Here is a 16,161-nt window from a genome sequence, read left to right on the forward strand (position 1 = left end):
AGCAATTCCCAGTTTGTACTTCAGTGTCTTAGGTTCTATGCAACAAATTGTTTATATATTTCTGTTCATGCTCTGGGAGACAGTGTTTGTCCTAGGTACTAGAATCATTCGGAAATACATAGTTTAAGAAAAGAAGGACTGTCTATTAAATAAGATAAAGTAATTTTTTAAAAAACCTAGGTCTTTTGTACAAAAATGTTAATATATATGTGGTATCAACTTTATTTGTCCTAATCATAACACACAAAAACACACACACCTTAACAAAAACAAGATATATCTGTCTTAGGGAATGGAATCAACTGGAAAAAAAATTCACAACCATGATGAATCAATTAACCTCTGATGATACCAGAGAAAAATAGCCACACTTTCCCCCCAACCAAAAAAGAAATTGCATATTAATTGTCCGTATAGTACATAATTCTATCTAAATAATGCTACTGAAAAGTTATATTTTCAGTGAACAGTACCATGGAGGCTTTTAAGAGTGATTATGGAGTAATTACTTAATAGTTATTATCCATGAATCTTAGCTTTTCACCATTCTCCATCTCTGAATTTAAATGGCTTCCTCCATTGTCTGAGAAAGGTACAAAGCTCAGAACATTATCTGTAACCTGAATATTAGGCATCATGAAGATAAATTCATTTCTCCTGGATTGTGAAGACATACAAAACTGGTATGAATAAGGCAAGGTCCCATCTTCAAAATTCGGTGGAAATATAGCACCAGTATTTGAATGGAGATCAGGGCCAAACATTTGCATAAATTTTCCTGATCATCAAAGCATCACAAAAATAACTAAAGTCACTGTGAAGAGGAATAAAAATGAGATCAAAGCCAAAGCCAGAACCAAACTAAACTGTACATCAGACTGAGAATCTGAGATGATAGATTGATCTTTCATTTCTGGAAGTGCTTCCTGAAAGTTCTCAGCAAACACCAAATTTATACTAATACTTGCTGAGAGAGACGGCTGCCCATTATCCTTCACTAAAATTACCAGCCTCTGCTTCAGGTCTCTAATGATACAGCTTTGTGCCCCAGTAAAGAATTTAGCCTATACCTAGAAACTGCTTTAATAACTTATTTATATTATGATTACTGAATTACTAACAAATGGAAAAAAAATTCAATAGAAGCACGTATGGTCTATAGAACAGGTAGCAAAAACTCACCCCACCAGCTTTATCCATTTCTGTATTTAGAATGTTTCCTTGATCAGCTGTCAAAAGCACATCAGAATTACGATTACAGGCAATATTCCCTGCAGTTTGAACATTGGACGCTGGAAAGGTAAATTCCTGTATCCTGGACTCAGATGATAAACAGAGCTGATAGGAGTAAGGCAAAGTCCCTTCTTCATAGTTTGGTGGGAATAGGACAGCATTGTTTGAATGGGGAACAGGACCAAAACATTGCAAGAATTTGGGACTTCCTGATCTTCGAAACTTTGTTAGAATAGCCAGAATGACCATCAGAAGAAAGATGAAAGAAATCAAAGCCAGGGCAAGGACCAAATACAACTGGATATCTGACTGATTCTCTGGGTCTCTGGGTTGGCTGTTAATTTCTGGAAGAGCCTCTTGGAAGTTTTCAGCAAAGACCAGGTTAAGACTCACAGTACTGGATAGTGCTGGCTGGCCATTATCCTTCACTAAGATTACCAGCCTCTGTTTGACAGCATCTCTTTCCAAAAATGTCCGGGATGTCCTGATCTCACCATTATGGACCCCAATTGAGAAGAGACCTGGCTCAGTGGCCTGGACCAGATGGTAAGAGAGCCAAGCATTGTGCCCAGAGTCAGCATCCACCGCCACCACCTTGGTCACCAGATAGCCCTCCTCTGCTGAGCGAGGCACCATCTCAAACAAGGCTGAGCCCTCCGCTCCCTGAGAAGGGTAAAGGATTTGAGGGCTCTTGTCATTCTGGTCCAGGATGAAGACCTTCACAGAGGCAGTGCTGCTGAGGGGTGGGGAGCCTCCATCTTGGGCTTTCACCTCCACCTGAAACTCCCTGCACTGTTCATAGTCAAAGGAGCGCTGAGCATAGATGATGCCAGTTTCAGAGTTAATGGAGAGGTAAGATGAGAGTGGCAGCTCCTGAATGTTGCTTCTGAGGAGGGAGTAAGTGATTCGGGCATTACGTTCCAGATCTGGATCTGAGGCTTGAATACGGAAAATGGAGGTGCCTGCAGGATTGTTCTCTGGTACAAAAGCAGTGTAAGAAGATTTCTCAAAGGTAGGGGAGTTGTCATTGATATCTGAAATCTTCAGGGAGATGGTCTTCTCTGTTGAAAGAGGAGGTGTGCCTTTGTCTGTTGCTATGATAGTTATATTGTACTCTGGAGTGTTTTCTCTGTCCAAGGGACCATCTGTAAGAAGCCTATAGTAGTTATTAGGCATTGATATTATTTTTAGAGGAAAATTGCCCTGTAAAAGACAAGTAACAATTCCATTTTCTCCAGAATCTTTATCATTTACATTGAGAAGAGCTACCAGAGTTTCAACTGCAGAATCCTCAGATATTGGGCTGGTTATCGATACTATAATCACTTCTGGAGCATTGTCGTTCTCATCCAATAGTTTTATTTCTACACTACAATGCGACACTAAACCGCCTCCATCTCTTGCTTCTATTGTTATAATGTACATCTCTGTTTCCTCAAAATCCAAATGTTCTGTAACTACAATTTTCCCATTAACTGGATGGATACTGAATTTCTGGTGAGCCATTTCAGGGATATTGCGAAAATTATAGCTGATCTGTCCATTTGAACCTTCATCTTTATCTGTGGCCTTCACCTCTATCACTAAAGATCCTTTGGGGACATTTTCTTTCAGATTAACCTTGTACACTTTCTCAGTGAAGATGGGTGAGTTGTCATTGGCATCAATGAGGGTAACCCATATTTTGGCAGTCCCAGTTTGGGGAGGCTTCCCTCCATCCAGAGCCATAAGGATTAAATTGAAACCATATTCACTTTCTCTATCCAGCTGTTTACTCAATACTAATTCTGCATATTTATATCCATCTTCTCCCTCTCTGACTTCCAGTATGAAATATGGATTAGGCATGAGATGGTAATTCTGGAGAGAATTCATTCCAGTATCTGGATCTGTAGCATATCCGAGAACAAAGTGAGCTCCAAGCAAAGTTGATTCAATTATTTCCATCTTGATATCTCCATTTATGAAATGTGGTGCATTATCATTAATATCTTGGATCTCTACAGTTATATGGAAAATATTCAGAGGGTTTTCAACCATCACTTCAAAATTAATGAGGCACAATGCATTTTTCCCACATATCCCCTCTCTATCTATCCTATCATTTACATAAAGATTCCCATTTTGTGTGTTGATAGTGAAATATTGCTTTTTACCTAAAGATATGATATGCAGACTATAATCTGTTATTTTTTCAGTAGTCAGTCCCAAATCCTTTGCAAGATTTCCTACAAAGGTACCTACTTCCATTTCCTCTTGAATGGAGTAATGAATCTGCTTTGAGGCAATCGGGCAGAACAAAAACAACAAAAGGAAAGGTACTTGCCTTTTCATTGACTCAGTCTTTTTATGGTTACTTTCCATCCTTTCTTGTTGAGAGACTTGCTTGTCTTCTTTTCTTTTTTGCTTTGGCAAGCTGAGGCACTTAAATTCCCATAGTGGCACAAAAGTCAAATGGAAGGTTAAGAGAATTACAGAATTTGTATATTGTGCAATAAGTTTTTTTCTTTGTCAAAGAAAAGTGCCTGCACATCTCTGTGCTCTCCTGTTTCCAAGATCTGCAGACTGAGAATCACACTGAAGAAAACGGCATTCAATGAATTGTGAGATCCTCCATGAGAACTATGTTAGTCAACAGTGACACCATGAGTTGCAGATGGAGAACTGCAAAAGATGTTTCCACTTCAAGCAAACAAACAGAAGGGATTTCTTACAATTTTTATATTCATATGACTATAACTCTACGATTCTATGATTCTATAAGCACAAACTGATTCCAGTTAAAATATGTGTAGTCTTTTCTAGCCTTCTAAAAGACCCAGATCTACATGAATTTTATTCATTTATTTCAGTCACTGCAGTCACACAACTGAAAGTCATTGTAAGACATTAGCATGGAATATTAAACAAATAATACATGTGAACTATTTGGAATTATGTGTTTGTTTTATAATTTGTTCCATTTTATCATGTACTCAAATCTCATGCACTCCTTTTGGCCTTTGCCAACTCATACTGAAGCCCTTCCCAACGTAGCCCTAGAAATTATTGTAGAAGACAGCAAATATATCTCCATACGTGTACAGATACTTTAATTAGGTTATCGGATGAATGTCAACATTCCCGTTATCTTTTCAATTTTTGTCTTGGGGGTTCCTGCTCTGACTGTTATGTCACTGGATTTTTGAAACATTTTCTGTTTCTGAATCCCCCACCCCTATCCTTTGGAGCTGTACTTTGAGGACTCGTTGACTCAGAGTCTTGATCCTTAATTCTAATTCATTGACTCACAAAGTCTTGATCCTTAATATTAATTCAAGAGAATAGAACTGTCCCCCCCCCCCCCTTGATTTACAAAGGTGACGTTTGAACTACAGACTCGCAGGACAGAATGTGACAATATATACAAGACTACAGTATATGTGGCTCTCACTCTTTCAATGTAAACCTGATTTGATCTTTCCCTTGATTCACTTATGACAAAGCCCCCTCCCCTCCACCACTCCCCATCAGTATCAGAAGTGCATGGCCTGGATCTGAAATGAGGTGGTGGTGATATTGGAATATGTGTCATTGAAAACACTAGACCTTTTTGACATCTCTGTGAATTTCTCAGCATTTGCAGTGAAAACATCTGCCAAGAGTCCTTCTAGCAGTAAAATTATTATTATTCAAAAAGACTTTTGCTTTTCAGACCGACTTGTTAAAAGCGGTAAGACTTAGTTGGTGGACCTTGTTTGTTTCTTAATTTTATTGGTATGCTTTTACTTGATTTCCTTTTATGTTTTCACTATGATCTTATACGTGATTCTACATTTTCTTGTTGTTGGCTGCCATGAGCACTATTCAGAGTGGAAAGTTTTATAAAATGCACTGCATGCAGAAACTTGATTATAAGTAACATATATCAGATATCCTAGAATACTTTCACTGAGGTGTTTTTCCAGAATAGGTTGGCTTTAACACAGGTAAGAATGAAAGTGTGCATTCTGAAGTGAAAGTTGAATATGTTTAGCCTGATGAAGGTTCAGTGGATTCATGTTTTAAGAAAGGAGATTTTGAGTAAACATTAGGATGAATTTCCTAATGATAAATGCTGTTCAGTACTGAAATAGTCTTAGTAGACTCTCCTTCATTGAACCCCTCTGGGCTTCTTTAGCATTCCTGCCCTGACAGAGGTTTGACAAGATGGTATTTGGGGTTACTTCTAACTCTATTATTCTATTACCCTGCCATTCACCATGCCCAGTCTCCATGTTACAGTGACCATCTACATGGGTGGAGGGGCACCTACACGGAAACACCAAAGTGCATCTAGGTTCCATATGTTTGAACCATGCATTTAATCTTTAGAAGAAGAAGAGCCCTCCCTTCATCCCATCTGTCATCATCTGGCCTGGGAGGGAATAAAAAGGCAGCACCAGCTCCATCAGGCCTGGCCTCGATTAAGAAGCAGAGCTCTCCCTCCAGTCCATCTGCCTTGGTCCAGGCCTCAAAGGGAGAGAAGAAATGCTGGACCTGATCCCCTTCCCCACCATCATTCCCTTCTCCTTTTGTGTCATGTCTTTTTAGATGGTAAGCCTGAGGGCAGGGAACTGTCTAATTAAAAGATCGTATGTACAGCACTGTGTAAATAAACAATGTTAAGTACAAAAATCCTATGAATACAAGTTCTCAAGCACATGAACACCAAGCATCTAGCAAAGGGACAGAAACACTGAGTAAATCTCATACTCCACGGTTACCAATCCATAACTGTTTCAATATTCATTATCACTACTTGGTCACAGTTTTGACACTATTACCATTAATGTAACTCACCCCAGAACCTACTTTACTGGGCGTCTACTACATAAGGAGAAGAAGAGCCATTCTGATGACCATCAGAGCACAGCTGAATAATGTTTCTGTCACACTTTGGGGGGGGGGGGGGAAGGAGGCAGGAGAAACACACTTTGATACAAGAGGATATTAGTGACGGCAGATAGCAGCATATTGAGAATAAATGAACCGGAGACAGATAGCTACCAATTTTCCACCACTGAGGTCAGTGTTGTGCTTAAAGTTCTCAGGGTTGGGGAAAATATTAAGCTGCAATTTCAGTTGTGGTATCACAGGACAAACATCTCTATGTGTTCCACATTTCTGGTTAAGAGAACTAGGCATTCTGGCTAAAGATGACAGTCCAAATCTGCCAACATTATTGACTAGATAACCTGGTTCAGAACAGAAGGTCTAGTTTTAATCAGACAAGTAAGCTGCATTTCACTGACGGTACATGAAGCACTTCTGAAGGCATCAGGAAATAAGCAAGACAACTGTGGCTGCTCCACACCTCAAAAGACGAGTACAAAAGGACAAAAAGGCGAGAAAGAAGAATACTTGCTTGCTGAGAAGTACATTTTTTCTTTACAATATTTCTGTAGTAGAACAAACTTTCAGAGTGAGGCTTTCCCTGGACTATTCACCAATTACAGCTGATTTCAAACAAATAATCGCCTCAACTTATAGCAAGACAAAGAAAAAACACCTACCTTGTGAAAATTTAAAGATGAATTGCCAAAATGTCTAGGTTTTGTGAAAATACAGACAAGGTAAACTAGAGTTTCACTAGAAAATTTGCTATTACAGTGTTAGTAAAGGTGGGTAATATGAATAACTTGAGAAAAAAAACATACCTGGTCATCATTCTTCAACTCAGAATTGAAATTGTTTTCACTGTCACCTGTGAAAGGCACTTCACATTTGACACCACAAAGAAGATTGTCTGCAATCTTAACACTGGGAGCCAGAAAAGTAAACTCATTCCTTTGGGACTCTGAGGAGAGGCAAAGCTGATAGGAATAAGGCAAAGTCCCATCTTCAAAATTAGAGGGGAAAATTCCACCTGCATTCGAATGGGGGACAGGGCCAAAGCACTGCAGGAATTTCGGATTCCCTGACCGCCGGAGCTTCATCGTAATGGCCAGAATTATCGTCAAGAGGAATAAGAAGGAGATCAAAGCTAAGGCCAGCACCAAGTAAAACTGGAGATCAGACTGAGCTTCTGCGTCCCTTGATTGGTTTTTCATTTCCGGAAGGGCCTCCTGGAAGTTCTCTGCAAACACCAGATTCAAAGTAACGGTGGCTGAGAGAGGAGGCTGTCCGTTGTCCTTCACCACAACCACCAGCCTGTGTTTCACAGCATCTCTCTCCAGAAAGGCCCTGGCTGTCCTGATCTCCCCAGTATGAGAACCAATGGTGAAGAGGGATGGCTCAGTGGCCTGGACCAGATGGTAGGAGAGCCAGGCATTGTGTCCAGAATCAGCATCCACTGCCACTACCTTTGTGACCAGATAATCTTCCTCAGCAGAACGAGGCACCATCTCAAATGAAGTAGAGCCCTTGGTTTCTGGGGAAGGGGACAAGATTCGAGGAGTGTTATCATTGCGGTCCAGAATAAACACTCTGAGTGTGACATTGCTGCTAAGAGGCGGAGATCCTTCATCTTGGGCCTTCACTTGGAGCTGGAACTCTCTGAATTGTTCATAGTCAAAGGATCGCTGGGCATAGATGGCACCAGTCTCAGAGTTAATGGAGATATAGGAAGAGATGGGAAGCTCCTGAATGTTGCTGCTGAGAATGGAGTAGGTGATTTTTGCATTCTTGGCCATGTCTGGATCAAAGGCTTTAATATTAAAAATGGAGGCACCAGAAGGATTGTTTTCTGGCACATAGATACTATAAGCAGATTTCTCAAAAGCAGGAGCATTGTCATTGATGTCAGAGATCTGTACAGAGATAGTTTTGTGTGTGGAAAGAGGTGGAATTCCTTTGTCAATAGCTGTAATTGTAATATTATACTCAGGAGACTTTTCTCTGTCCAAGGGACCTTCGGTCAAGAGCTTGTAATAATTATTAGATGAGTGTTGTATCTTGAAGGGCATATTATTTTCTAAATAACAAATAACTTTCCCATTGTCATCAGAATCTTTGTCATTGACATTGATCAGCGCAATCAAGGTACTAGAGAAAGAATCTTCCAAAACTGGGCTAAACAAGGAAACAAGATTTATTTCAGGGTTATTGTCATTCTCATCAAGAACCTTTATCTCAACTTTGCAATGTGCCTCCAATCCACCGCCATCTTTTGCTGCGACTGTTACAATATATTCATGAGTTTCCTCAAAGTCAAGTGGGCTCATAAGTGTAATTGTGCCATTGCTTTCAGATAGTTTGAATTTTTTGATCGCATTCGCTGGCATGTTGTTGAAATAGTACTTCATTTGGGCATTGGAACCCTCATCATTGTCAGAAGCTTTAACCTGAAGTATAAAAGACCCAGCTGGAATATTTTCTGCTATGCTTGTCTTATAAATCTCTTGAGTGAAGACTGGTGGATTGTCATTGGCATCAGTAACATTAATCAGTATTTGAGCAGTACCAGTTTTTCTTGGTTCACCACCATCTATGGCAGTAAGAATTAATTGCAATGCTTGTTCAGTTTCTCTGTCTAGCAGTTTCTGCAGTACTAAATCTGCAAATTTACTTCTATCCTGATTCTCTTTAACAGCCAAAGTGAAATATGGATTGGGGCTAAGATGATAATTCTGGAGAGAATTCACTCCTATGTCTGGATCTTCTGCTTTCCCTAGAAGGAATCGGGTCCCTGGTGAAGTAGATTCAAGTATCTCCAACTCGATATTGCTTTTTGAAAAAACTGGTGTATTATCATTAATGTCCTGAATTTCCACAGTTACATGAACAACATTTAAAGGATTTTCAATCACCACCTCAAAATTAATTAGGCAGGGAGAAATTCTTCCACATACTGTTTCACGATCTATCCTGTCATTTACATAGAGGTCTCCATTCTTTGCATTGATACTGAAATACTGCATTTTGTTCACAGAGACAGCATGGAGATTATGCTTTGTTAATTCTTTGGTGTCCAGCCCCAAATCCCTGGCAAGATTTCCCACAATGGATCCTTTGACCATCTCCTCAGGGATTGAATAACGAATCTGCTCAGGGGCACCCCAGCAACGGAAAGACAATAGTAAGAGAAGCAGTACTTGCCTAGTGAGTGCCCAGCCATTCGTTTTTTGTCTTCTGTCCATTTGACTCTCTGGCAAAAATAGTTCCTCTTCAGTTTATTTTCAACCAGGTTCTTATCTGGATAAATGAAATATTACAAAGAAGAAACCCACTCTTTTGCCCCTCTAACTCCTTCAAACCAATTTTCATCTCAGGCTGCTCTGCCTTTGTGTTTGATAGAATAGAATGTAAGAAGCATCTGTGGATCTTCATGTATGTTGGACAATAGTGACACTAAGAGGTCTAGAAAGAGAACTGCAAGAGAAGCTTCTCATTCCATTTGAAATACATATGTGAATCTCAGGCTTGGATTTGTGAGTACAACCCAAACGATGATATGAAGAATATCTGACGAACTCTATATTTATATCAGAAATGAAGTGTTCATCTCACTTGTGAATCTGGAATCATTGATGACCACTATTATGTTAAAATGCATTCTGCAATGAAATATGGAAGTGGCACAATTTTATTGTTTCAGTGGAAGTTGAAGGTATAGAAATAAAAAAAAAAACCAATAATATAAAATGGGGGGAAATGCTTATCTTGGTGTTATGTGCTACATAAATGGATTTCTTCTTACTGTTACCCATGACAAAATTAAACTACAGTAATAATCTTCCTGAGAGAGCCAGCATGGTGAGCACTGGGCTATGACTCTGAAGACCAGGATTTAAATCCCTACTTAGCCATGGAAACCTACTTGGTGACCTTGGGCAAGTCACACTCTCTCAGCCGCAGAGGAAAACAAAAGCAACATCTCTGTGAACATACCTTATCAAGAAAACCCCATGATAGGGTCACCTTGGGAGCACCATATGTTGGAAATGACTTGACGGCACACACAAATAATCTCCCACCATCATTTATCAAATGACCAATGTAATACTTTTGACTAAATTGCCATTGTCTATTAAATGATGGGAATAAAGTTTTATTCTTTTATCTCTGGATACTATTTTTTCACATACAATCACTCTTAAAAAAAAAAATCCCAGTTTTTTTTTTTTAAAGACAAGTGGAAATGGGCAGAAGAATTACTTTCTCTTCATACCTCTGTAGAAAACATGATCACACTATTGGTCTTTGAAGTGTTCATACATTGGGCTTGTTGGCTGAACAAGCAAATAATAATGCTAGTCATACACTCAGAGTTTGCAGATGATGGAAAGGTAAAAAGAACAAAATAAAGAAATTAAACACCATGTAAAAAGATTACTTCATCTAACAATGAAGATTCAGAACATACCAGTGTGCACTGTTATTATTCTTATACTTATACCCGATGTAACAGATGTATGCTATGAAAACAGTTATCCTTCTATATTCCCGACTCCTCCCTGACCTTATGCTGCTTGATGCCATTGACTGTGACTTGCAAGAGTGTACTTGGAAATGCAGTGCCACAACATGGGTTTTTAAAACTTAAATATCATTCCAGAAGGAATGGTTATGTAAAGCTTAATGACAAGACAGTCATCTTCCATTCTGCTCAACTCTGCCATTTCTAAAAGTGAAAGACTTTGTCCCTCAGCAAGTATTTGACATCTTCAACAAAATGTGGGAGACTCTTAATGGAATCTACTAGTCACAGCCCTTGAATCCCAAAAACTGTTGCCCAATAGTGCACTGCCCACCTCCAGCATCGCCTCCTAAAATGAGTAGCCAAGAGACTATCAGAAAAAACAAGGGAACTATGGCCGCTCTGTCTCTCTATATTGCAAACACAGTTCCTCAGCTGATGGTGCAAACATGTAGAAAAGTCATGTCAAAAGGTCAAGCCTATAACAGAAAGATTCCAGCCCTGGATACAGAATAATGAATAGGATAGAGCGTGCAGTTTTTACAATATGAAAAGAAGTAAGGAAGGCACGAATTGCATAAAACTGGAGTGGTAGTCTAATGCTACTGAGACATGTTAATACTAAAGAACTGGCACTAAAGATTTGTCTAGTACGTAATATGGAATACTTTCAGGTAACTCAAGCATTTCTTGTTCTTCTCCATGAATATTGCCCCTGAGTACAGAAATGCCCTGCTTCTCAAGGCCTCTGGTATTCCATTATCCTTTTCATGAACAACTTCCCATGCTTAAAACAAATGAATCTTTTTTTTTGTATGCCTATCAGCTTCTCTCAGCTCCTCTATTTTCCATCCAAATACACCCCCTCCCAAATATATCAGTTAATTTCATATATTTATACTACCATCAACTTTGTCCCACCTTCCTATAGATCTTCTATTACTTTGTCCAGTACTTTGCCTGTATCAATTGCCTCTCTAGCTTGCATCTCATCCTCACCTTGCTGTTAAATATCCTTTCGTCACTTAAGTAGCTCTTTATGTTCAGATATGTAGCTTGAAGCCAAGCGATTAACCATGTTAATATACAACATCCAGTTTCTTTTGATAAATGACAGATGAATTTATAATGAGCAGTAGTTATCCTACCCTGTATCCTGAAAAATATAATATGGCATCAAACTCACCCTTTCTCTTTCAAATATGTGTCTTTCTGTGCTGAATAAGGAACATTATGGAAACATCAGAACCACTGTTTTCATTACATAGGACCAAGATTACCCTTTTCCATACTGAATATACAGTTTAAAAACATTATCTGTGCACCAATCCCCTCAGAGCTGATGTACATGCAGTAAACCCAATCCAGCCAATCAAATATCTGAATCTGCATATGATTTTGCTTACATCCAGGTAGATGGGATGCCCATTGGGATTAAAAATATCACATCAAAATATAGATCACAGCTTCCATATCATAGGCACAAAAACAGTATGTAAACATATGAGTTTCCATGCCATTGGGATGGTTTAAACTACAAAGGATTATCTATATATCCATTACAGTTTGGAGATAGGGTTCAACTGCTTAGATTGCTCCTTGAAAGTCTGCTACAACCAGGAGCAGATATATCACCTCACTGATACGGAAGCCACTAGTTAGAAGTGAAAACACATTAACAGCATTATTTAGGCTAAGAAATAACCATGACAACTGAGTCTATTACAAAATCTTTACCTCCTCCATTTATATAAGTGGCAGTAATTCTAAATATACTTACTTGGAAATAAATGTTCAAGGCTTTTACTTTCACTTTAAAAAGAGAAAACAGTGTCAGCTTGCTATTACTATGATATATAAACAAATGTAACTCACCTGGGGACTGACTGGATCCGCATTACAGTTATTAAGATCCTGAGGAACAATGATGGGATCTTTTATCTCACAGCTCTGGTCAATGATTGGTGAATCTGAATAGTTCACTTTTGGAAAACTGCAATGGCTTTTCCTCGAGTCGGTGGTTAAAGAAACCTCATGGCAATAAGACTGAAGAAATGCTCGGACTCCATCAATCCCCACAAACTGTGAAACAGGAACACCATTGAAGTTAACACTTCCTGACTCAAACAGCTGTGAATGTTTCCATCTGTAGAACTTGATGGCTAGCAATACTAGGAGGAATGTCAAGAACAAGCAGGAGACAAAAGTCACTGCAACCACCAGGTAGAAGGTGAGATCTGAAGAGGGATCTATAGTAGCTGAGAGGCTGCTCAGATCTGAGAGCATGTCTGGGATACTGTCAGCCAGCACCACGGTAACCGTCACAGAGGCAGACAAAGGAGGCTGCCCATTGTCCTTCACTAAAACCACCAGGCTTTGCTTGGGAGCATCTTTCTCCAGAAGGAAGCGGGCTGTCCTGATCTCTCCTGTGTGGAGTCCCAGAGTAAAGAGCCCTGGCTCTGTGGCCTTGGTCAGTTGGTAGGAGAGCCAGGCATTCTGTCCAGAATCTGCATCCACTGCCACCACCTTAGTGACCAGGTATCCTGGTTCAGAGGAGCGAGGGGCCAGCTCTATCCCAGTGGAGCCATCGGTGGGAGGAGAAGGGTAGAGGATTTCTGGAGCATTGTCATTCTGATCCAGGATGAAGAGGGTGACTGAAACATTGGAGCTGAGGGGTGGGGATCCCCCATCCTGGGCCTTGACCTGGAACTGAATTTCCCGGATCTCTTCATAATCAACAGAGTTCAAGGCATAGACAACTCCAGTCTCAGAGTTAATGGACAGGTAGGAGGAAATGAAGGGGTCTCTGGTATCTTCTTCAATTATGGAATATATTATTTTTGAGTTCTCTCCCCAATCTGGATCATCTGCCTGTAGTGAGAATACAGAGGACCCCCTTGGATTATTCTCCATTATGTAGAAAAAATTAATTGAATGCATGAAGTGGGGGGGATTATCGTTGGTATCTAGAATCTGGAGTGGAATGAAAGTACTTGTAGAAAATGGAGGTGTCCCATGATCTGTGACTACAACAGTGATGTTGTAGAATGCCACTTGCTCTCTGTCCAGGATTCTGGTTGTCACCAAATTGTAAAAATTATCAACAACTTTCTTTAACTGGAATGGGATTCTTGCGTCAATAGAATATGTGACTTCCCCATTGTTCCCAGAATCTTTGTCTTGTGCTCTCAAAATTGCAATAATTGTTCCTGGTGGTGAATCTTCATGAATGGAATTGATATGGGACGCTATCTCTACCTTGGGTGCATTGTCATTCACATCAGTAACTATTATCAATACTTTGGCTCTCTCCGATAATCCTCCTCCATCCTCTGCTTGAACATCAAACTCATACAAGGGTGATTCCTCATAATCAAGGTTCCTTGCAAGTGATATCTCTCCTTTCACAGAATCTAAGATAAATGTCTGGGATGCTGTTTCTTCAATTTTTCTGAAGGAATATTTTATCTCTCCATTGACTCCCTCATCCAGATCAATGGCCTTCACTGTACACACAGTAGATCCTTTTGGGATGCTCTCTTTGACTTTAACTTCATAGACAGGTTTACTAAAAACTGGTGCGTTGTCATTTGCATCTAAAACAATGACTTGAATTCGCACTGAGCCAGATCTGGTAGGATTACCTCCATCAGTTGCAGTAAGGATTAGGTCATGAAATGAGTTCTCCTCTCTGTCCAGAGATCTTTCCAACACCAGGCCAACATGTCTAGCACCATTTTCTCCAATTTGAACATCCAGAGAAAAATAGCTACTGCCTGTGAGATTGTAGTTCTGCACTGAATTTATGCCCTCATCTGGATCTTGAGCTTCAGGAAGAGGAAACTGAGATCCTATTGTAGATGTCTCACTGATTTTCAATTTTTGTTCTTCAGGTGCAAAATAGGGAGCATTATCATTTATATCTTGGATTTCTACTTCAACACCATAAAGCTTCATTTTGCTGTCCATTACAATCTGGAAATATAACAGGCACTTACCACCTCCATTGCAGATCTTTTCTCTGTCTATTCGTTCCCTTGTATGTAGATGTCCACTATGGAGATTCAGATCAAAATACTGAATTTCATGATGAGCAGAGAGAATGCGAAGTCCTTGGACAGAGAGATTTTTTACATCCAGTCCCAGATCTGTTGCAATATTTCCTACTGAAGACCCTTTCTGCATTTCCTCTGGAATTGAATAATGGATCTGCCCAGTAACTACCTCCCAAGCAGCTACCATCAGAAAACTGAACAAAGCTTGATCCTTACAACATCTCAGACTAACTACTGTTTTCATTGTGTCTCATATATAGAGATTCTTAATTCTGTTTCAGCAGATATCAACTCTCCTGTTCAGCAAGCCTCATCACAAGCTGACAAAGCTCTGTCGGTATGCTTTCAGAGAGAATCAGACTCTGTTCTTTCCACAGAAAAGCAGGGTTGGGTAAGCTGAATCTTTGTATGTTTCTGTCTCATACTAGTGAACAGTGACACCTAGAGTATCAATGTGTCCAGTACATCTGAGGTGCCAGAATATATTCTTGTTGATTCATTGGAATAAGTAAGATTTGTTCAATGACCAATCGGACTAAGACTGAATCCTGTCAGCTCCAAACACTGCTTTTAAATTACTAACTTTTAAAAGTAAAAAAATGGAGTTTAAAAACCCAGTTCATAGACTGTTTACAGTGAACTATTTGTAATCAAATTATATTTTCTTGCAGTATATTCTTTGGATTGCTGCTTTCATCTGAATAATTTATAACATCAGGATCACTATAATACTAAAGAAATATAATTTCTATTTGGATTGTTTTAAGAAAACACAAGCACACTATCCACATATAATGCTGTGGACATTACTTTCCATAAATGTGATATATCGCCTGAGGAATATGGCACATAGCCATAGAAATCCCTCCTGTATTAAATATGTATTCATAGCAATAGCAACCCATGTAAATTGTACCTGATAACAGTGGAAGAAAATAATTTCTGTAAATAAGTAACACACTCCAAACCAGTGGTTCTCAATCTTCCTAATGTCGTGACCCTTTAATACAGTTCCTCATGTTAGGGTGACCTCCAACCAATGGTCTCAGTTCCTAAGACCATCAGAAATATGAGTTTTCCGATGGTCTTGGGCGACCCCTGTGAAAGGGTTGTTCAACCTCCAAAGGGGTCGTGGTTGAGAACTGCTGTTCTAAACACACCATGAGTATCATGAAGAGAGTTTGCAATAAAATTGAAAGCCACACAGACCTTTTAAGTCTCTGGATAGGTTTTTAATTTCAGGAAGAGTTTAGTGGTAGTTCTCAATAAACACTGCTTCAGTGTTATAGACGCAGAGGGCAAACAGTCACCATGATCTTTCACCAAGCTTACAGAATCAGTCTCCACAAAGCACCATGATGTCCTATCTTCCCAATGTGGGGTCAGTGGTGAAGAACATCACCTGGACGACATGGTAGGCATTGTGCCCAGATTCTGTATCTATAACCACCACCTTCATGACCAGATAGCCCAAGTTGGCTAACAACAACGTTG

General features: G+C 39.6%; 2 protein-coding genes and 1 pseudogene across 13 annotated transcripts in view; all 3 read right to left on the reverse strand.

Annotated features, from left to right (window-relative positions):
- LOC149316757 (protocadherin gamma-A6-like) overlaps window positions 1-16,161 on the reverse strand; it is a 379,402-nt gene that overhangs the window by 253,698 nt on the left and 109,543 nt on the right. The window contains exon 1 of one of the 12 annotated variants that reach the window (XM_089516218.1): window positions 12,488-14,822. The exons of 10 other annotated variants lie outside the window; for them this stretch is intronic. In XM_089516218.1, the coding sequence (XP_089372344.1) occupies window positions 12,488-14,797 (2,310 nt within the window). In that variant the 5' untranslated portion in view covers window positions 14,798-14,822. Of the gene's footprint in view, window positions 1-6,911; window positions 9,420-12,487; window positions 14,823-16,161 lie in introns of those variants that run through there. One more of the 12 variants, XM_089516202.1, reaches the window with a different exon arrangement.
- Window positions 1-16,161, reverse strand: part of LOC149316760 (protocadherin gamma-A6-like) — a 211,839-nt gene that overhangs the window by 141,643 nt on the left and 54,035 nt on the right. The gene's annotated exons all lie outside the window — the stretch shown is intronic.
- LOC149316763 (protocadherin gamma-B1 pseudogene) lies at window positions 510-3,842 on the reverse strand (annotated as a pseudogene).

Source organism: Sceloporus occidentalis, unplaced genomic scaffold (genome assembly GCF_023333645.1).
Source record: "Sceloporus occidentalis isolate IW3139 unplaced genomic scaffold, rSceOcc1.0.p SCAF_3, whole genome shotgun sequence".
In the NCBI taxonomy this organism is placed as follows: Eukaryota; Metazoa; Chordata; class Lepidosauria; order Squamata; family Phrynosomatidae; genus Sceloporus; species Sceloporus occidentalis.